This window comes from Argentina silus (genome assembly GCF_951799395.1).
Source record: "Argentina silus genome assembly, chromosome: 6".
NCBI lineage: Eukaryota > Metazoa > Chordata > Actinopteri > Argentiniformes > Argentinidae > Argentina > Argentina silus.
In genome coordinates, this window is record NC_139660.1 from 13,776,453 (window position 1) to 13,796,602 (window position 20,150).

The following is a 20,150-nucleotide window of genomic DNA, read 5'->3' on the forward strand; positions in this document are numbered from 1 at the left end:
TAGCAACATTTAGTGGTTGCTTCATTAGCTCCTAACATCTATTTCACACTCTCACCTACTCTTTGCCTTTTCTAATTTCCTGTCCTTCATATTCAACTTATCCAATATGCATTACCCATTACACACAGTTTATCACGCTACCTTTATGGACAATGGAAGGTTGTATGTGAATCGGGTGAGGAGTTGTTGTTGTTGTTCAAAAAAAATGTTTCATTCATCCATAAGTTGGCCTGGTGCCTTGCCCAGGTGCCTTACCCACCCTCTGGGGACATTGATAGCATTCACACACTCTCTTGTGCCTTCATTCACACATTATTACACAACTCTGATTCCATTCACACTGTGTTGCACCCTCCCATTGTATAAAGTTTGGTTTTGGCTGTATTCTAGATGTGAAATATCATAAGCAGTTATGGTGGCCATTTTAGGACAAATGGGAAGAAAGAAGACCTTGCCAAATCCGCAAAATAAAATACATTAAGCATTTTGCGCATATTGTAAGGCTCAACTGAATGGAGGGATTAGCTGTCGTTGCTTGCCCGCAAGGCCCTACCTCACTCTCCTTTCCTCTCTGTCCTCTCTCTTACATTTGGTTCCCTGGAGGCTAGGCTTTAAAAGGTGGTAGACATAGCCTGAGGGAAGAGAATGACTGCTGAGGGACTTGCTAGAGGAAACTAACCTCCCTGTTGCTAGGTGCTAGGTATCTAGGAAGTGTGTGTGTGTGTGTGTGTGTGTGTGTGTGTGTGTGTGTGTGTGTGTGTGTGTGTGTGTGTGTGTGTGTGTGTGTGTGTGTGTGTGTGTGTGTGTGCATTTGCATGCATGCGTGCGTGCGCGTGTATGCACGTGCATATATGTTGGCCTTGTTCCTGGTTATACTATAGATTTGTATATTAAACTGAATGCAACTTCTATTAAGTACTGTAAGTCTGGAGAACCTGCTTCCACTATTCAAAAACAGCCTGTCCCGGTAAGACTGAGGCACAAAGTCTCCATTCAGAATGATACATGATAATCATCGCAATCTCTCTTGCACATACATAAATAGCTCTGACTGGGAGGCTGTGTGCTGTGTTTCAGTGGCACAGCTCCCCGGTCTAGAAATAGGCAGGCCTGTAAAATTCCAGAGAGCCAGTTTTGGCAGGGGTGCCTTTGCTTTTGGCAACAGCCCCTTTTATTATCATGGCCCCTTCTGTCGCTACAGTGGACACAGCCTGACACGGGGTAAGGAAATACCCTTAACCCCCCTCCTGCCTCAAATACACTGGGTCTGGAGGTCACGGCCGCAGACTACCTGTGGGCCTCTGGCGTCTGCCAAGGTGTGTGTATGTGTAGTACACACATAGACACACAGCATTCAAAGGCCCACACACACATACATGCATACATGCATACATCCATACATCCATCCATCCATACATACATACATACATACATACATACATACATACATACGTACATATGTACATACAGTATGTACATCCATCCATCCATACATACAAACGCATATTTAAACACACACACCCACATACACACAGCATACATGTTGGTATAATACTCACTCACACACACACAACACACACAGCACACACGCGCGCAAATCCAGACGTCTTCACTGAACTCCTCCCCTCACCTATACATACACACACACACGCACACGCGCACACGCACACGCACACATACACACACACACACACACACACACACACACACATACACACACACACACACACACACACACACACACACACACACACACACACAATGTCTCCAGAGATGCCAGGGCTGTGTGGGCCATATGGAGCTGCCTGCATCTTGCTGAGTGTGCTTGACGACAGCTGAACAGCTTGAGGTGCACTGGAGTGGCAGGCCACACTCACCTTACCACCAGGCTTATTTGTTTCCCTGTATAGACACACACACACAGCTATATGACAAATGTACCCCCTCAAACGGAGAGGCTAAAACTATCAAACATTATTCATAATCAAAGACTATGCTGCTGTTGGAGCAATTGTCGTATAAGTCTTAGGCTGGTATAAAAATGCTCTCTCTCTCTCTCTCTCCCTCCCTCCCTCTCCACTCCCCCTCACTCCTCCCCTACATCTCTCCCTCTTTCTCTCTCTCACTAAGAATCGTGACTGTACGATAGGCAGTATAGGCAGTCCCAGAGCTGTGATTAGGACTTGGAGCCTGGCCTGCATGTATTTCAGGCCCCAGGGGTTTTGGAAAGAGTTTTCTTTTTAGTAAAAGGGAAACTGACAATGGGTAATGGCAACAGCTTCGCCTGAAACCAGCGTACACCTCAAAGGCAAACCTCCCCTGCCTTTATGCCCCTTTTGAAAGAAAGCCAGCAGTCAACCACTGTGCCAAAATAAAGTGCAATTTAGAGACGGCCTCTGCAGCCTTGCTTGAAATCGTGATTTTTCTTGGATCCCCCACCGTTCAACACACACACACACACACACACACACACACACGCATGCATGAACACTTTCATGCACACTCTCACACGCACGCACACACACATAGACACACACACACACACACACAACCAAGCTTTCTCCCTATTGCTCCAGGTGGTCTTACAGCAACAGGCAGAGACACCCTGAGTGGTTTTTAATTTAAAGCATTCAGCCCCCCCCCCCCCCTCTCTCTCTCTCTCCTCTGAGTGACCTCCATTAAAGCAGCCCTAGTCACTTTGGTTTGACCTCAGTGAGCACTAACTAGGCTGGGCTGGACAGGTAGGATATGCTTCACTAATGCAGTCTTATGAGGCACTTCTAGCACCTTGGCGACAAGGCAAAGCTGTTTCCACCTCCTCGAATACATATAGATTTTGTTGCCACCTTTGTTGCCACCTCAGTAGTGGGTTAGAAGGCTGTGTTTAAAAAAAACTGTTCGCAAAAACTGTACAGAATATTAAAACAAGTATGCTGTGTAAAGAATATATTTATTTGCCATAGGTCTGCATACTGTATAGGTTCTGCTTCATCAAGCTAGCTTTGATATAACGATGTTCTCATAATGCAGATAGGCACAGATACAGTGCATTGCTATGTCGTACCTGTTCGTCACTTTTTCTTATATGTATTATTTACTGATAGCTAATAGCACTGGTATTGAGTCCCATGGTTGACTGGGCCAATGGTAACAGTAATGAAAAATGGATCTGTCTGTAATAAGTCTATCTTGCCCCCGGCAAGTGACATGTGCGTGCCTGTCGTCCCCCTTTCTTCCCCTCCCCCTTGCACTTGTAAGCCTATCAGAGGCATCGATCCATCTTATTGACCTGGTTGTGGTTATGCTCAGTGACAGAGGGCAGAGGAGAGATGTGTACGACACCCATCTTACTCTCTCTCTCTCTCTCTCTCTCTCTCTCTCTCTCTCTCTCTCTCTCTCTCTCTCTCTTTCGCGCTCTCTCTCTTTCTTTTTTTCTGGACTCCCTCTTTCTCTCCCTCTCATATCATTCTCTCTTTCGTTCCCTCTGTTCTTGACTCCCCCTCTCCCTCCCTCTCTTTGAGTTCTCTGGGTTATTCCAGGAATGCGCATTGGGGCCCAATTGAGCGTGTCTGATAGAGAGGGACGAGAGCGAGGCTCCTCCAGCGCTGCCCTGTCTCTCTCACCTGGCCGCGTCCAACGATGCTCCTCATCACTTTGACCATTACTGGGCCACTGGCACATTTGGGCCTCCAGCGCTTTTTGGGCGCTGGGCTGCAGAGATGAGGTTATGTGTGAGAAAAAAAAAAAGAGATTGTGTCTGTGTGTGTGTGTGTGTGTGTGTGTGTGTGTGTGTGTGTGTGTGTGTGTGTGTGTGTGGGTGTGTGTGCGTGCGTGCGTGCGTGTGTGGGGCACCCTGGCTGGGTGAACATGTCAGATTCTCTTGTCAGACTCTCGTGTCAGATGAGGAAGAGAGAGCTCTCTCTCTCTCTCTCTCTCTCTCTCTCTCTCTCTCTCTCTCTCTCTCTCTCTTTCTTTTTCTAAAGCTTCCTTGCCTATGTGCATTATAGCTCACATCATATAGTACTGACACGCAGCACAAAAGCTGTTGAGTGCAGCATGGATGTGCAAAGTGGTAAAGCGAGAGAGCTTGTTCGTTTATGCACACGTTATGTGGCTCAGAAATCTCTATTTTACAAGCAGCATGCATATCCAAGGCAAAACAGAAACAGATGATACCAGCCCTAGCTATACTGAGAATATTGTGAATATTCCTCTGTTTTACCACAAAAAAACAACAACCTATTTCTAACCCCCAAGCGACACACACACACACACATGCACACGCAGGCACACACACGCACACACACACACACACACACACACACACACACACACACACACACACACACACACACACACACACACACACACACACACACACACACACACACATACATCCCTTAAATAAGGCAGGGATGGATGCGGACCCATGCTGTGAAGGAATGCTGTGTAGTGTAAAAAAAGAGCCTTAAAGAGCTTTACCAGCTGCTTGACCCTCTACAACTCTGAACCCTCTTGAAACCTCTCAGTTGGCGACAGGAGAAACAAGCGAGGTCCTTTAAAGGTTGAAGGTTGGGGGTTGGGGTGGAGAGTGGAAGGGTGGGGGGTTGATGAAGGAGAATGGTCTCAGTGGAGAGCAGAATGATCTCTGACTTTGAGTCACAGCAAGGAGTGTGTGTGTGTGTGTGTGTGTGTGTGTGTGTGTGTGTGTGTGTGTGTGTGTGTGTGTGTGTGTGTGTGTGTGTGTGTGTGTGTGTGTGTGTGTGTGTGTGTTAGAGAGACCGCTTTTAGTGTCCGACCCTGACAGTTTAGGCGGGGAACACTGTTGGTCTTCATGGCTTTGACTCACGTGGCCTTGGCTTCAACAATAACCTTGTGTCTGTCCCTCCAGAAGGCCTGTGCCACCACCGCCCTTAATGGATGTGGCGGGTATAGTGGACAATACAGCCTCTGTGTTCCCCACATCGTTCCTCTTGTTCTTATGTAGGAATACATTAACAGAGATCATGCCATGCCGCCACCTCCGAACCCCCACGCCCTCACATCTCTCTGGTGTTGCCAAGTCACACTTGGGTCATGCGACGACAGACTACAGCTTTGACTGCACCATCTATCCCTTGTCCAGAACTCTCACTACTTATTCACTAAGCAAGGCTTGACCATGAGGCTGACTAGAATAGATTAGTCAGAGACCTTACCTTAGAATCGCAAAAGTCTTTGAATCTTTGTTCTTTTTCAGAGTGAACCATCATGCTTACCATGGCGTTTTTAGTCAATTCAACTAGCTGCTTCAAGTCAAGACAGGGAGTGAAACACACTATGTTTGGCCTTGTTTCTCAGGGTTTTACTACAGCTTTAAAACAGGACCAGTTGTTTTCCCGGGATAGGAGAGGAGGTGACAGACTGACACACAGCCACCACCCAAACCTGACCATCTGTCCCAGGTCTTTAAAGACTCACCCCCCCTTCCGCCCCTCCTTCAGTTGTCACCTCAATTTACTCTACAATACAATTCTCAGAAAATACAGTGATATGACATGTTGTTATCACATCGAAAATAAAATAGAATATAATATTATTGTCCACCTGTAGATGGAAAGTGTGCCATTGGCCTTTCCTAACAAGAAAAATAATTGTATTACGGTAATATACATTGTAGGCTATGTACATTTGCTTTTGCATGGAATAAGATTGTTCACTGTGAAAAGGACCATATCTACTGCCAGCAAGGTTACTGAGAGGCCCTCATTCAGCGCAGCAGCTGATTTGACCCAAATTGGTGGCAAATTAGCAGGATTAACTTTCAATTAATTCCTTGAACAAGGAGTTGAAGAGATGGATGTCCTTGACAAAGAGAGTATTTATCAATCGAGCACGTCTCACTCTCACTCTTGGTCTCACTCTCTCGCACCATTCAGGTCCTGTTCAGATCAAATGAAAGGGAGTTGAAGGGAATTATTTTCTTCAGGTTTGATATTGGATTTTAAAAAAGCTGTCATGTTATATAGGTCGTCATAGAATCTCTATCAATTCAAGACTAAAAGACTGAAATAAACACAAAAATGTACCTTTGGTCTCAGTGACACACTGCCATCTGAGGACCCGCTTCCACCTTGCGTTAAATAAATAGGCTGGTGCCGGGCTGGAATACTAATTTATCTGCCATGCTACCGTCCTGTCAGTAACTGTGACTGGCACTGCAATTGTGTCTCCTCTGAAAGGAGCAATCTCATACTGTACACACAAGCACAAGCACACACACGCACAGACACAGACACACACACACACACACACACACACACACACACACACACACACACACACACAGTTATTTACATATCTTGATGATACATATTTGGAATATTCTAATGAGATGCTCTCAATTTAGTGTTAAAAGTCGTGTGAGATGCTTTCCAATTTCTCTCCCACATCAATTTCCCTCGGTCTCGTCCATTCACCATAACCTCGTTCTGCCTTATTCCATCTTGTGAGCCTTTTACCCGATATTCCGTAACTGTCCTGCTGTTGCCCTCTAAAAAGTTTCCCCGTTGGAATTTGAAAGGGCATCCAGCCTGGCTATCACTCTGAGTCACTCAGATGCTTGTCTGTCTTTCTTGGCGGGGGGCCACGGATTTACGTCACCCCCTTTTGTCAAGGACTAATGTGACTGTTCCCCCTCTCCCCCACCTTCCGTGCCCTCCGTGGTGTTGTGTAATTATGCTACCCATCCATAAATGTGTCCTTCCTGGTTCCGACACCCAGGTGATGCTGTCAGATGCAGCCCGCAGCCTGCGAACCTTGAACCTTTGTTGATAGTTGTAGGGTGCCGGCCGGGGGAAAGCGAAAACAGCCTCGCTCTGTTGGCTGCCAACTCTGCCAGTCATACTGTCAAAGGGTCAGGCTGAGACAAATAGCGCGCCCCCTGTAGTAAACAAAATGGGATGTCATAATGGCTACATTTAAGGGTCGGCTGTGCCAATTCTGAAATGTCATTGATAGTGCTCAGCCTCACAGAGGCAGATTTAAGAGGATAGCAAATAAGTACTATATTCAAGAATGGTACAGCAATTGTGACATTCACAATTAGCTTTCTCAGTTCATTGAACATCTTTCTACGTGAGAAACCATTTCAGACCCGGGAGTGTGATTTATCAAAAAGCAGGTTATATCTGGTGGAGCACACGCTCCTTGTGAGAGCCTATAATCTAAGTGCAACTGTCGGCCATTTTGTGTCCAAACACGAGGCAAGTGGAAGCAGTGAAGCTTGCTTCGTATCGGTGGGGGGGGGGGGGGGGGGGGGCAAAGGCTCAGGGAAAGCTCCTCAGCGAAGGGGTTGTCAGGGTCAGGCTATTGGCTACCTCTTAATGAGGTCATGGAGGCTGGAACTCCCCAACCCACGCAGACAACCTTCATCAGTGGCAGACCCCAAGAATCCATATCTGCTCAATGGCCGTTGTGTGAGCTCTACAGCACAGCTCAGCACAAGGATACCCATGTAGGTCTACATTGTTTGGACAATTCAATGCTCTGAAACAGATAGCTTAGATGGCATGTAGCTTCTGTAGAAGGCTATGGCGTGTTGCTCTTCACCAGTCCTGGTTATTTGCCCTGTGTGCTGAAATTGGAAGTGCCCGGTGGTGTGCAGAGCTTTAAGGGTTCATTCCCTGATAAGAGCCTTCTTAGACTACAGGATGGAGTGTAAGGATGGAGAATACTGGAGATGGGGGAAGAAGGAAGGAGTCAGAGGGAAAAGACACACAGGCGCATCCATTTGCATAATAGTGCTGTAGATCCATGCAAATTCATGCCATTCTCTACTAAACATCTGCAATGCAAGCACACTTCTTAAGTATGCTAGTGTGAGAAGGAGGGAGGGAGGAAGGGGAGAGAGAGCAGGAGGGGTACACAGGGAAAACAGATATGTGAAAGAGAACTAGCTGATGATATTTTTAGCTGTGCCACACACACACACACACAGCGTATGTTTTTTCTTATGTAAGTATAGTGCTTACCTGTTTTGCTCAGGGTTAACTTTGAAGATGTACACTCTGTGCTGGATAGACCTTTTCTGCTAGAGAAAGCTGCAAGTATGTAATGAGAGAGGGATGAAAAGAGGGGGTAGAAAAAAGAGAGAGGAGCCTTGACACCTGGAATCAATAGGGATTCGCATTTTTTGGCTCTGAAACAGATGTCTGTCTGCCATAGACTCTAGCTTTATAGATAAAGGTGGGTTATCTATGGTCACCCATATGGGAAAGATTTATACAAACTCTGTAAGATTCTTATATAGCTAACATTGTACATTTATAAATGTTTGGCTTTTTATGTGAATACTCAATTTGTATGTGTCTCTTATATTGTGACTTATATTATTGTCTCTTATATTGTGATAAATTGACTTGTGTATGGTGTATATTCCAACAAAGATAACTACTAGAATAGCATACGAACATACTTCCTGGATAGGCTTTAATGTATGTTTTTTCACAAAGGCCACTACTTAACAAAATGCACACTTGTCAAATGTATTTGATAGTATTTTTAATTAATCATATAAGCATTGATGACAATCACTACATTTTATTCAAATAAGATATACATTTGCCGTCTAAAGTATCATGACAATAAGTTAATATTCTGAACATTGGTTAAGTATCTGTACTGCATATCCTTACTTTGCCCAAATTCAGCAAGCCACCACACCAGAAGTACAGGTGTAATTTTTTATTAACTGGTTTTCATGAAATAACAGGAGACAAGATCAGTTGCCACAGCAATAACATGGTAACTAAGTAAATTAAGAAAAAAGGTCACCGGGAACAATTCAAATTAGCCCTGCCCTTGCTATAGCATATCACTGTCTTAATTATGTGTTAATTAGAGTTTGTAGCTACAATGCATATTAAATATGATAAAAGTAGAGAGTGCTGGGAAATATTCAAATGAGCCTTGTATGTTTCATACATCACGTCATATACTCTATGTTTCATATAGTTTTAACATACATATTTGATATATATTCTGTAGTTTTCATCTACATATTTTTCATACAATTGTCTATATATCACAACGTTGTCTTTGTATTCACATTTCCTGTATTTCCGGTGAAGTGGGGGTGATCTAGCACTATCATCCTTAGCTAATTTCAGGGCTGGTTGAGCTTCAAGGGATGGTATTTTCATGTTTAGGTGAAATATCATCTTACCCTGAGTTGTCCTCATAGGCCAGTAATGACATCCTCTCCTATATGATGTTTTATACTTTCCTAACTGCAGCACAGTTAGCAGTGTCCTCTCCAATAGACAGTGTTCCAAGTTAGCATTGTTTAAATTATATACCAAAATCTTCTCTGAGAAACTTCAATAAACATTTGAAAGACGAATGGATTTGCAAACTAATTTGGATTGCAGCTTCACAGATTTCATCTTTGTTTTGTGTTTTCAGATTAGGGTTAGGATTTATTCTGAATTTTGGAATTAGCTACTCGGAAGTTCTCTTTTTCAGACATGTTGCATGGGTTGTTATCTGTTATCTGAATTTGTGTGTGTGTGTGTGTGTGTGTGTGTGTGTGTGTGTGTGTGTGTGTGTGTGTGTGTGTGTGTGTGTGTGTGTGTAACATATGCAACATATAGGAATCTTATTGCATTTTCACAAACAAAACAATTGCTCAATGCATGTCTCGTTCATATGTCAGACATGACTAGAATCTACCATGAATTTTTTATACCCTATGCATTACTTGTACAACATATACAGTATGTTTCCTATAGACTTTTATAAATCTTTTCCATATGTGTAGACACACACACACAAATACACAGTTGTTGCTGTGAATAAGCCTGTTTGTGTCCTTGATACATGAATCAAATAAAGGCTCTTCTTAACTCTTGTAGGTAAATGCCAGCGACAAAGCAGTGACGCATAGAGCTTGATCCGTGAAAGGAACTGATATTCGGAGTGAGCGGCTGAGGGCCCTCTTTTACGAGGCCTTTTCATCGTTAAGATAAACAGCGATGAGCAGACACTTGATTTTAAGGAAGGCTGTTAAAAAGGAGTGTTTTGTTACACTTGCTGAATAAAGTAATTTGTGTCTACACAGGGAATAGAAAATGTCATGTCATGATGAAAGGAAAGTAGCATTATCTACTTTCAATGACTAATAGAAGAGACAAATGAGACAGTTATAGGTAGTTGTTTTTGTTGTTAAACCTAGCGTTCTTGAGTTTTGGAATGAAAATGCCTTGGAATTCAAGTTAAGAATTGAATATTGTGTGTTGATTAGCTCAGAACTATATATTGAGTTGTTAGTGGCCTTGTCACACCATAATGTTCCATTTAGAACAAATAACAGGGGATATGTTCATACATCATTAGCATACATTCGTTTGCATCACTTCAGTTAATGGTTATTGTCCCTTTCTCTGGCAAAGTACAATCATTAGTATTGTCTATCTATCCAGGAGGCTCATGTTTGTTTTGAAAGAGTAAGAGTGAGAGGGAACAGAGGACAAAGTGCTAGTGCTTAGCGGTTAGCGCCAAGTGATTTATCTCAAAGTAGTTGAAGCACAATGTATTGTTTCTGCAATTTTGTCTGTAGACCTGTGGCAGTCAAGCAGAGTGGATATTTATCACTCTGTCTCCCCATTTAGGAGTTGTCTCAGGTCCATTGCATTGTAGCTTGTAGCTGAATCTACTGTAGCAATGGCTCGTCACACACACACACACACGCACGCACGCACGCACGCACGCACACACACACACACACACACACACACACACACACACACAGACCTTAATTTTGCTCTCCACTGTGTAGACACAGCCTCCTCAGAGTTGCTGATGTTGACCCATCTCAGAGGCTCTCAGAGTTCCCATCCTGGCAAGCCGATCTTCTGCTCAAGTGAACACACGCCACCCTCCATGTTACCCAATTCTCCCTCGCTCTGCCCCCTCTCCTTTCCCCTGTCTGCTCTTCCTGTTGGTCCTCTGCAGGCGACTGTGATTGCACGACACATACATATACATATGCAGACATACGCATACACACACTGCACACATAAAACCATCTCTTTCTCTCTTAAATGCAAACACACACGCACACACACGCACACACACACGCACACACACACACACACACACACACACACACATACACACACACACACACACACACACACACACACACACACACACACACACACACACACCACTTTACACCCTGGTCCCCTGTCTCAAATTTGACTGCTCTCCCTGGAGGATAAACAGGCCTATGCAGTGCATTTCATAATCAGCAGTGGCGGCAGCAGCAAAGGCTTTGAACCAGTCCCCGGCTCTACCAGCATCCTGTTGCGCAAGGGATTGTGCTGATATGGATGCGGTGGAACAAAATGTTGCAGAATCTTTAAACTAGCTTCAACAGTGAACTTTATTCAAGCCAAAAAGGGCCCTTTTTAATGGCTAGACATCAAAAGTAGTCCTTTGATCTCCAAGTGAGTTGGTTATCAGTAGTCATGGCTATGCCGGTGGTACCTGATGCAGGCTCTGCTGCAGCTCATCTGGGAAAGACATGTTTTTCTGGCCCCTCAGATGAAGAGGTGCTGTTTTTTCTCATTATTGTAATTTCACATATCTCCAGGGTGTGTGCGTGCGTGCGTGCACGTGCATGCGGAAGTGGAAGTGTGCGTGTGTGGAAGTGTGCGTGTGCATATCTTCATTGAGCTTTTGCCCCGACCCCCTCCCCTTTCCTCTCAGGCCCCAGAATCAAACGTGTTAGCATCAATAATGCACAGGAAGTGTGCTGGATTAAGAGCCTGACTGTGTCTTAGAGAGCATCCCTGATTACTACTGACGATAATTCATCAGCAACTCCACCATTCCGGCTCAAAGGATAAGGGATGGAGACTGGGAGGAAGTATAGAGAAGCTGGGCCAATGTAGAAAAATGCCAATTTTGCCTGAAACATGCCTGAGAAGTGTGTGTGTGCGTGTGTGTGTGTGTGTGTGTGTGTGTGTGTGTGTTTATGTGGAGTTAGGTACAGTAGGAGTTGTTGATGTTATATTATGGACTCCAAAAAGTTAAAAACAGGGGCAAGATCCTTCTGCACGGGTTGCATGGCTTAATAATTAATGCAAGGAGGACGCTCTCTTGCATTTTGCATCGCGCCAATGGTGGCTGAAAATACCACCATCTCCCTCTGTCTTTGAAGGCATGCCATTTATACTCGTAGATCCATGATTTACAGCGTAGCCAGGGAAAATATTGGGATATCTTAGGACAGGAAAAGTCAGGGTTTGGCTATAAGCACTCATGTTACTAGCAATTAGCTTGTTAGCTTATGTCATACTCAGTGGCCTACTTTTTTTTAAATATGCCAGCAATTACCTCTTCTTTTTTAAAAATAAGTTCACATAAGCACAAGACAAACTTGTGAATTGTGTTGCTGATTGGCACTCTCACACTACAAAAACTCTCTTTGGTGCTATCCAAGGACAAAGAAAATTTATGAAACATGAGTGTTAGCAATTAGCGGTTTCCTCTCAACCTGGGCTGATGAATCTGTTAGTGGTGAGTGAGCAGAGAGTTTTTATCAATCGATCCGCCTCTGTGCAAGGGGCATCACCTGAATGCAAAGCACCGTTCATCCCCCCCTTCTCCTCCTCCTCTCCTTATCTCAAGGGGGAAAGCTATGGTTGCTTTTAGCAGAGCCCATGGTTCACCAAAGAGGTGATAATACCAGAGAAGTGATGTAGCTAATGCTTTATTGCTTCTCCAACCACATGACTGTGGGACTGCTCGGGTGACAGACCTGGGCAGTCTTTGTATTTTGCTGTAGTATAGACTTGATGAAGGTAGACCTATTATCTATGTTTAGATTATGCATTAGATTATTGTATTCTAGGTATGGCCTTTGAGGTGTTGTAGCTATAGTCTATATTTAGTTATAGGCTTTTTAGTCTAGCTACGCTTTTTTGTGAGGAACATGTGTGTGGTCAGACTGTTCAGGTGATGGTCTCTCTCCACAACAATAGACCTAGCTAACCGTCTGGAGGTTTGCAGAAAGCCAGCCCAGGGGTAGAGCTATAAATCATAACCCCATACAATGTCAACTTCCTGTGGACATCACACAGCCATGCCGCGGCCTCCTGTAGGAGAGATCCAGACGTATGCTGAGATTCCCCCAGTGTACACCCAGGACAACATGGGGAGTCGCTGGGCAAACCTCCCCCTTGGCTCTTCATTCTCTCTCTCTGTCTGTCTCTCTGTGTGTGTGTCTCTCTCTCTCTCTCTCTCTCTCTATATATATATATATATATATATATATATATATATATATATATATATATATAGAGATATAGATATAGATATAGACATAGATATAGATATAGACATATATATATATATAAACACATATCTCGCTCTCTCCTCATTCTGCTCTCCAAATGACATCACCTGCCCTCCAGAAAGGAAATAATCAAAACATGTCAGGAGAGCGCCATGAGCCTACGCCGTGTGTGTGTATCCTATTGTGTTGAGCAATGAGCTCAGGCCTTGAAAGGCCCTCAGTCTATGCTATGAAGAGCCCACAAAAGGCCTATTGTTGAGTTAAGTGGTGTGTCTTACTTTTCCCTTTTCCGCGTATCGGTGGGGTGGGGGTGGGAGGGTGGCTGAGAGATGGGCCTTGGAGATACACGGGGGAAGATGGCGAGTGGTGTGGCGTGGCGTCTGAGGTGCTCAGTTACACTTTGAGCTGTGGCTTCGGCTCGTCTCGCTCAAGGCAAAAGTTGTATGTAAAAGTTCACTGTGAATGTTTGTGTGAATAGTGACACTATGATGTGTCAACCTACAGTACAGTAGCAACCATGGATGTATTGGTATCTCAACCACAGAGAAAATGAACCAAAGCAGGTGTGAATTCAGGCTCTTTTTATTCATGTCATGGATTTTCTTTCTCTCTCTGTTCTCTTTATTCCTCCTCTTTTTAATTAAAGTGTGTGTAACTCTGCTGTGACACTTCTACATGACAGACATATCAATGAGAGCCCCAGTCCCCAGGCCTGGCGTTTGCACAGGGATTAATGGCAATTTGACTAAAACAAAGAGACACTGCCTGAAATATCACCGGGTACCTACATCATTACAAGATGTGCCGATAAGCAAATAATGACAAGATCCCAGTGATAAAACCACAACTAATTATGAGATGTGAAAAGCAGTTGATTACGAGTGGGGAGGGGAGGGGATGGAGGGGGGTTGGGGGTTGAGACAGTGCGACTCTGAGTGTGCGACAGTTTGGGAGATTCCTCTCTGTCTCTGTCTCTGACACAGAAGGGAGATGGTGCTCTGTATGTGTGTCTTCATAGAGAACTGTAACGGTGCATACATGTGCCCTGTGTTGGCTAACACAGGCAATGGGAGATGTCAGGGAGACTTACCCACACACAAAGGTGAACTGCACTAAGTAGAGCTATTGATTTTGCCTTCACGTAAACCTGAATTTAAACAGTATTTCTTAAGAACATGAAGAGTATGCTCTGGTTTAAAAGACCCATCACAATGACATTTTTCTCATGGTTTTCTCCTCCTCTTTCCTGCAGAGTGCCAAGCCGTCCTGTGTAAAGACCCCAGTCTCCTACTCGTGGGGCCTCGGCTCTCCAGCCAGGTCAACGGTCACCTCCCTGGAGCAAGATGGCCGCCGGCGGTCTCTCCTGCCTCTCTCTGCCAGCCTTGCTGCCCCTCAGCACTCTGCTGTTCTCGCTGTTGCTCACCAGCTCACATGCCATATGTAAGTACCCGTACATTTACTTTACATACATACCCAACTGGTTCAGTGTGTTATTTGATGTGTTTTGTTTATATGTGTTTCATTTTGTGTTGTTCAATATGTATAATTATGTTGTGGCCTTGTTTTGTCTAAATTTGGGATTTACATAAACCTATATACATATAGGATCGGTTTTGTCTATCTGCTTATCGTCCCGTCTCTCCTCATACTACCAATTGGGAACGTCGAGCCGCTTATCCCGACGCTCCCGGTTGGGATTTGTTCTGCACCATTTCTCCCCTAAGATGGGTTTAGAGACGCATTAGGAAAACAAAACAAAGGAGAGGGGAGATAAATAAAAGACAGAAGGATTGGGGGAAGAACTAGGAGAGGCTTTCCTGCGGTTCAGAGTTTCTAAATCCAGTCGAGTCCATGTACGGCTGAGAGGGCCTGCTCAAGACAGAGAGAGAGAGAGAGAGTGTTGTTTCCTGTTTCAAGGAGGAAGAAGGGTTGCTCACAAGAGTCTGTGGTCTATCTCTCCCCTCGACTTAAATCAGTCCTCATCTATCTGCCCCCACCTTTATCTCCCATTGCCTCTGTAATGACTAAACCCTCCCTCCTCTCTCTCCTCCTCCTCTCCCCCTCTTTTTACTTTCATTAGCTCGGTTTACTATCTGCAGTTTAAACAGCAGTAGCAGACATTCAACAATTCCTCCTGTCCCCCCACCCACCTCTCTCCCTCTCTCTCTCTCTCTCTATCTGTCAGTATATGCCAATCCTTTTTCTGGTTCAGCCTGTGGATATGATAGCTCTTTTTGTCACTCTCTTTCTTATTTCTGCTCTCCCCCAGCTGCCTCCGACTTGCTTCACTGAAAGATTCTCCCTTTCCCTAACCTATGGGGCCTTTGTTTAAAACAGGCCAGCAGGTAACACACACACACAGCACGCGCGTACGCGCGCACACACACACACACACACACACACACATACATACACAGGGTCAACGCAGGCATATTGGCAATTTGCTGTCTCACTTTTACTCATGTAGGTGGAGTAGCTGTAAATAGATGTGTGTTCATGACAATAAGCAGGTCAAGTGCCATCATGTGCACTGAAGGAAATCTGGCACTAATATTTCAGACACACCCCTAAGCACCACCGCCGGTGCCCGTGTTTGCACTAAAACTGGATTTTACAAGAAAATATAGCCCACACAGTCAAGCTCTATGCCTCTCTCAGCTCTAATTGCTAGTTCGGATTGGCTCCAGCCGGCGCTCCTCTGCCTCTGATTGACAGAGCTCTCTGTTTTCTGTTGTTTTCTGTTGCGTCTGCTTGTGTTTATCTCCCCCCTGCCTCGTTTAGACTCTCTGTCTGCCATTCACCCTCTCCCCCTCTCTCTCTCTGTCTCCTCTTTCCACCCTCTTGTCCCACTCTTTTTGATTCCATGCACCTGTCGGCTTTATGTGCGCATACACACACACATGCACATGCACACGCACGCACGCACACACATGCACATGCACACACACACGCGCGCGGGCCAGAACTGCAGTCGTCCAATTATATTCGCTCTCACATGATCATGAGGGGACAAAGGGGGCATTTTACTCCTCTTTTTCTATCTCTATATTACACACACACACACACACACACACACACACACACACACACTCTCCTCTCCCTCCATCAACACCTCTCTTCACACACACACACACACACACACACACACACACACACACAGAGTAAGTGGATGTCACCTCGTTAGAGAGGGCCTTTGCTAAAAGCATGATGTAATTCTCCCCCTCCCTTTCCTTCTTTCTATCTCCATCTCTCTCTCACTCACCCTCCCTCCTCCTTTCACTCTCATAAATCATAACGAGGAGGAGACATTTTTAATCAAAAAGGGAAAAAAGGGTGTTGAATAAATCTAGCTACCCTGCGGTAATAAAGCTTTCCCTTGGTTTGTATCCCTGTATATTGTGTGTGTGTGTGTGTGTGTGTGTGTGTGTGTGTGTGTGTGTGTGTGTGTGTGTTACAATCCTATTGTTTATGGAGAATAGCAACCTCTCGTTTTCAGGATAGGCTGTGTTCTTGAGGAGATGGGTAGAATTGAGGGTCACTTTTTAAAATCAAGGGTCATTCTTAGGAGATTGACCAATCAAAAGCTGCTTGTAGCAGTTCACCTCAGTTCACACCTCAGTGTGTGTGTGTGTGTGTGTGTGTGTGTGTGTGTGTGTGTGTGCTTTCCTCATATATATATATCCCTCCTTGTGGGTAAGATAGCAAGTGCCTATGGGGCTACTCAATTTCTCCTTACAGAGGCCAACATTTGTTGTCCTTATTGCCACAGTTCTCAATTTCACCATGCACGCAGCACACAAACACACACACACATACACACACACTATTTCAAGGCCCATCCAGCCAGGGTGTGTCTGTGTGTCTGACCACAGCACCCAGGGCCGCCATTATCCTCCCGTCTGCCTCCAAAAAACCTCCAACCGCCAGACAACACAAGCGGCAACAACAGCACCCAGAATAGCCTCAACAAACACTAGCTTGAAAAATCCTATTTGTTTTCCTGCAGTTTCTTCACCGCCCATAAAAAAGACAACATTTTCAACCAGGGTCTGGCCTACACCCCCAATGATATTTAGGAATAAATTAGTCCCTCTCTACCCAAATGTTTATGTTCTTGGAATGTACGTCTATAGTATACTTACTATACTATAAACATAGGGCAAGAGCCCAATGTTACTTCTCTATTACCACTGCTGCCACCACTGTGGTTTTAGTTTTTTTTTGCATTAAGGAATAGAACAAGGCGTTTCTTGCACAAGCAAGGACAAAGGAATGCTGCAATGTTTATTTGTGGGGTTATTTATATAGCCCCCCCGCCCCCAATCCTCCATGCAATCTCCTTAAGAGGCGCTGTCCTGCCTGCCTATGTCCTGGCTAGCTCCCCTAATTGTAATTGACTCTCTCTCTCTCTTTCTCTCTCTCTCTCCCTCTCTCCTCACTCTCTCTTACTGTACTCCCTGTCTTACCCCTCTCTCAATCCACCACCAATAATCAAATGATTAATTAGACCACTGCTGTCAAATTCATTCAGTTGAATACATTCTCATGTTCCTTCTGGTGTCACATGCCATAGAATGAACAGCCTTATGCTTTACTCCAATATCAACATCATCAATATGATTTCAGGTTTGTCGTTTTACCATTCACACAGCTGCCTTAGACATTAGAGGGCACTAACCTTAGTAGTTACTCCTTTACCCCTCAACGTACTTGTAGCCATGTCTAGTTGGTTTGATAGAAACGTGCTGGTTTTGCCCCTTAGAGTGTGTCCAGAGTTGTAGTTCCTCCAATCACCAACAGATCGCTTGATACCATTCCAAATTCCATTCCAGGCATTACAATGAGCCCGTCCTCCAAATTCTACTTCCACCAGCCTGCCCTGCTCTCCAGCCTATATTTACACTCTTTGTAGTGTCAAATGGTTCACTGGAACAGTACATGAGAATGTCTGTTTGATTTCAGGTCAAAGAACAGCATTTGTACCAGGGTTTATTCTACTTTTAGTGTAATGATTTCAAAAGATTGAATAAGACAGCAAATAGACTGAGAAAGATGCGGATATGCTACGAGTTCCACAAGCCAGATTCCACTATTCCTCAACTATCCACCCTCCATTTTGTCCATTTTGTTTGTTTTTCATGTACTGGTATGATGTATTGCTCAGTATTTGTCAACAGAAAAGGTGAAACTATATTCCACTGCTTTGCTTTATAAGCTTTGACGCTTTGTTTGACTTTGTGCTTGGTCTTTCTTTTAGAAGGGAGAGGGTAGGGGTGGGTGTGGGTGTATTTGGTCCAGTAGTTTGAGTGAATGTTGTGTGAGTTGAGTTTGACAGAACAATACAGGTGATTGAAGTGTGTGAAAGGCGCTCTCCCTTGCTGTTTTCCAAGAGAAATGAATTCACTACACCAGCAAGGTGTCCTTTGAAATTGTAATGTGTTGAACGCTTTGATGAGCCCCCTTTTCGAAGTTTACATCTTCAAAGGTTTTGAATCCTGTGATTTTTGGCAGAAAAAATATCTATTTATTCTTGACCACAGCATTATTCAGATAAGGACTAAAATGTTACGGTATTGTGTTTGTATCTTCTTCCTTTCCACCATCTTAAGGTATTCGTCAGTGGGAAGACGATTTTTTATCCCTTTTCTCCCTCACCCATTTTGTGGTTGTCTCCATTTATCTACCTAAGATTTGGCCCGGAACCATGTACAGCTCCTAAAAACTGCAAGTGCCCTTTTCATTTGGGGAGTCAACAAGTGTCAACTGCCTGAAGAGACTCTGAATGGCACAAAATTGTACCCATTTCGCTAACTCCTCACAATGCTCAGCCATTTTGAAATTGGCTCTGCACTTAAACTTAATTTCACCAGCTGCCTCCCTGGAATTGAACTGATTTATTTTCAAGGGGTTAAGGTATACTTACTTTTTTATTTTTTTACAACCTTTTCCCTGAAACAATGGTTTCAATGGGACCAATTTGGAGCTATTATGAGCCCGGGGCCACTTTAGAATTCAGCTTCTTTGACAGTTGTGGTTTTGGAGGAAGTTTGACCACTAGGCATTAGCACTCCAGAATTCACATTGGCTTCCCACATCCTGCTACAGTTTGCACTGTCCAAGCTCGTTTGCAGTGTTGACAGTACAGATCCGCACTATGGTACTAAAAAAAAGAGAAAAAGAGAAAGACATGAATAAAAGGCGCAATATTATCTTGCAGGAACAGCAACCGTATAATGTGGGCCTTGTGAGTCTCCGTAGATCCGCCCCAGGCTTAGTTGGACTGGGATGAGATGGCCCACTCTGATGTCTGGTTTGACAATTCAATCAGGATGCTCGGTTTATGAAATACTGCATCCAAGATGACTCTGTCTACCGCCTACCCCCGAGAGCAAATCCCAATTAACCTCTCTTTAACTGCCTTAATTGAAAAAGCAATTGTTTCATTAACTCGTTAGATCTTCACAGACAAGGTAAGGATTACATTGGGTGGTAAAATGGGCAAATTAGCCCCCTGGAACCCAACTACATGTAGGATTGTCATGGACTGCCAATTGTTTATCGACCTAAATCCATGGAAGCTTCTTTCTCTGTTAAGTGCAGAGATCTAACATTGGACCACTGGAGTCAATGATTGACAGTGTATGGCAATTTAACCCCTGGTTAATCATGAAAAGCCATATATTTTTCCAGCATCACTAGCATGGAGAGCATCCTCTACATCAATCTGCCACACGAGTGGTTTGCATGACAGTTTACAGCGCTGATGTGCTCGCAGTAGGAACCAGAGCAAGCGGGAATCTCATAAACA

At 44.3% G+C, this 20,150-nt stretch overlaps 1 protein-coding gene across 1 annotated transcript in view; it reads left to right on the forward strand.

The window, feature by feature from the left end:
- ptprsa (protein tyrosine phosphatase receptor type Sa) overlaps positions 1-20,150 on the forward strand; it is a 140,193-nt gene that overhangs the window by 18,594 nt on the left and 101,449 nt on the right. The window contains exon 2 of the mRNA XM_083672439.1: positions 14,595-14,782. Within this exon, the coding sequence (XP_083528565.1) occupies positions 14,686-14,782 (97 nt within the window). The 5' untranslated portion in view covers positions 14,595-14,685. The remainder of the gene's footprint in view (positions 1-14,594; positions 14,783-20,150) is intronic.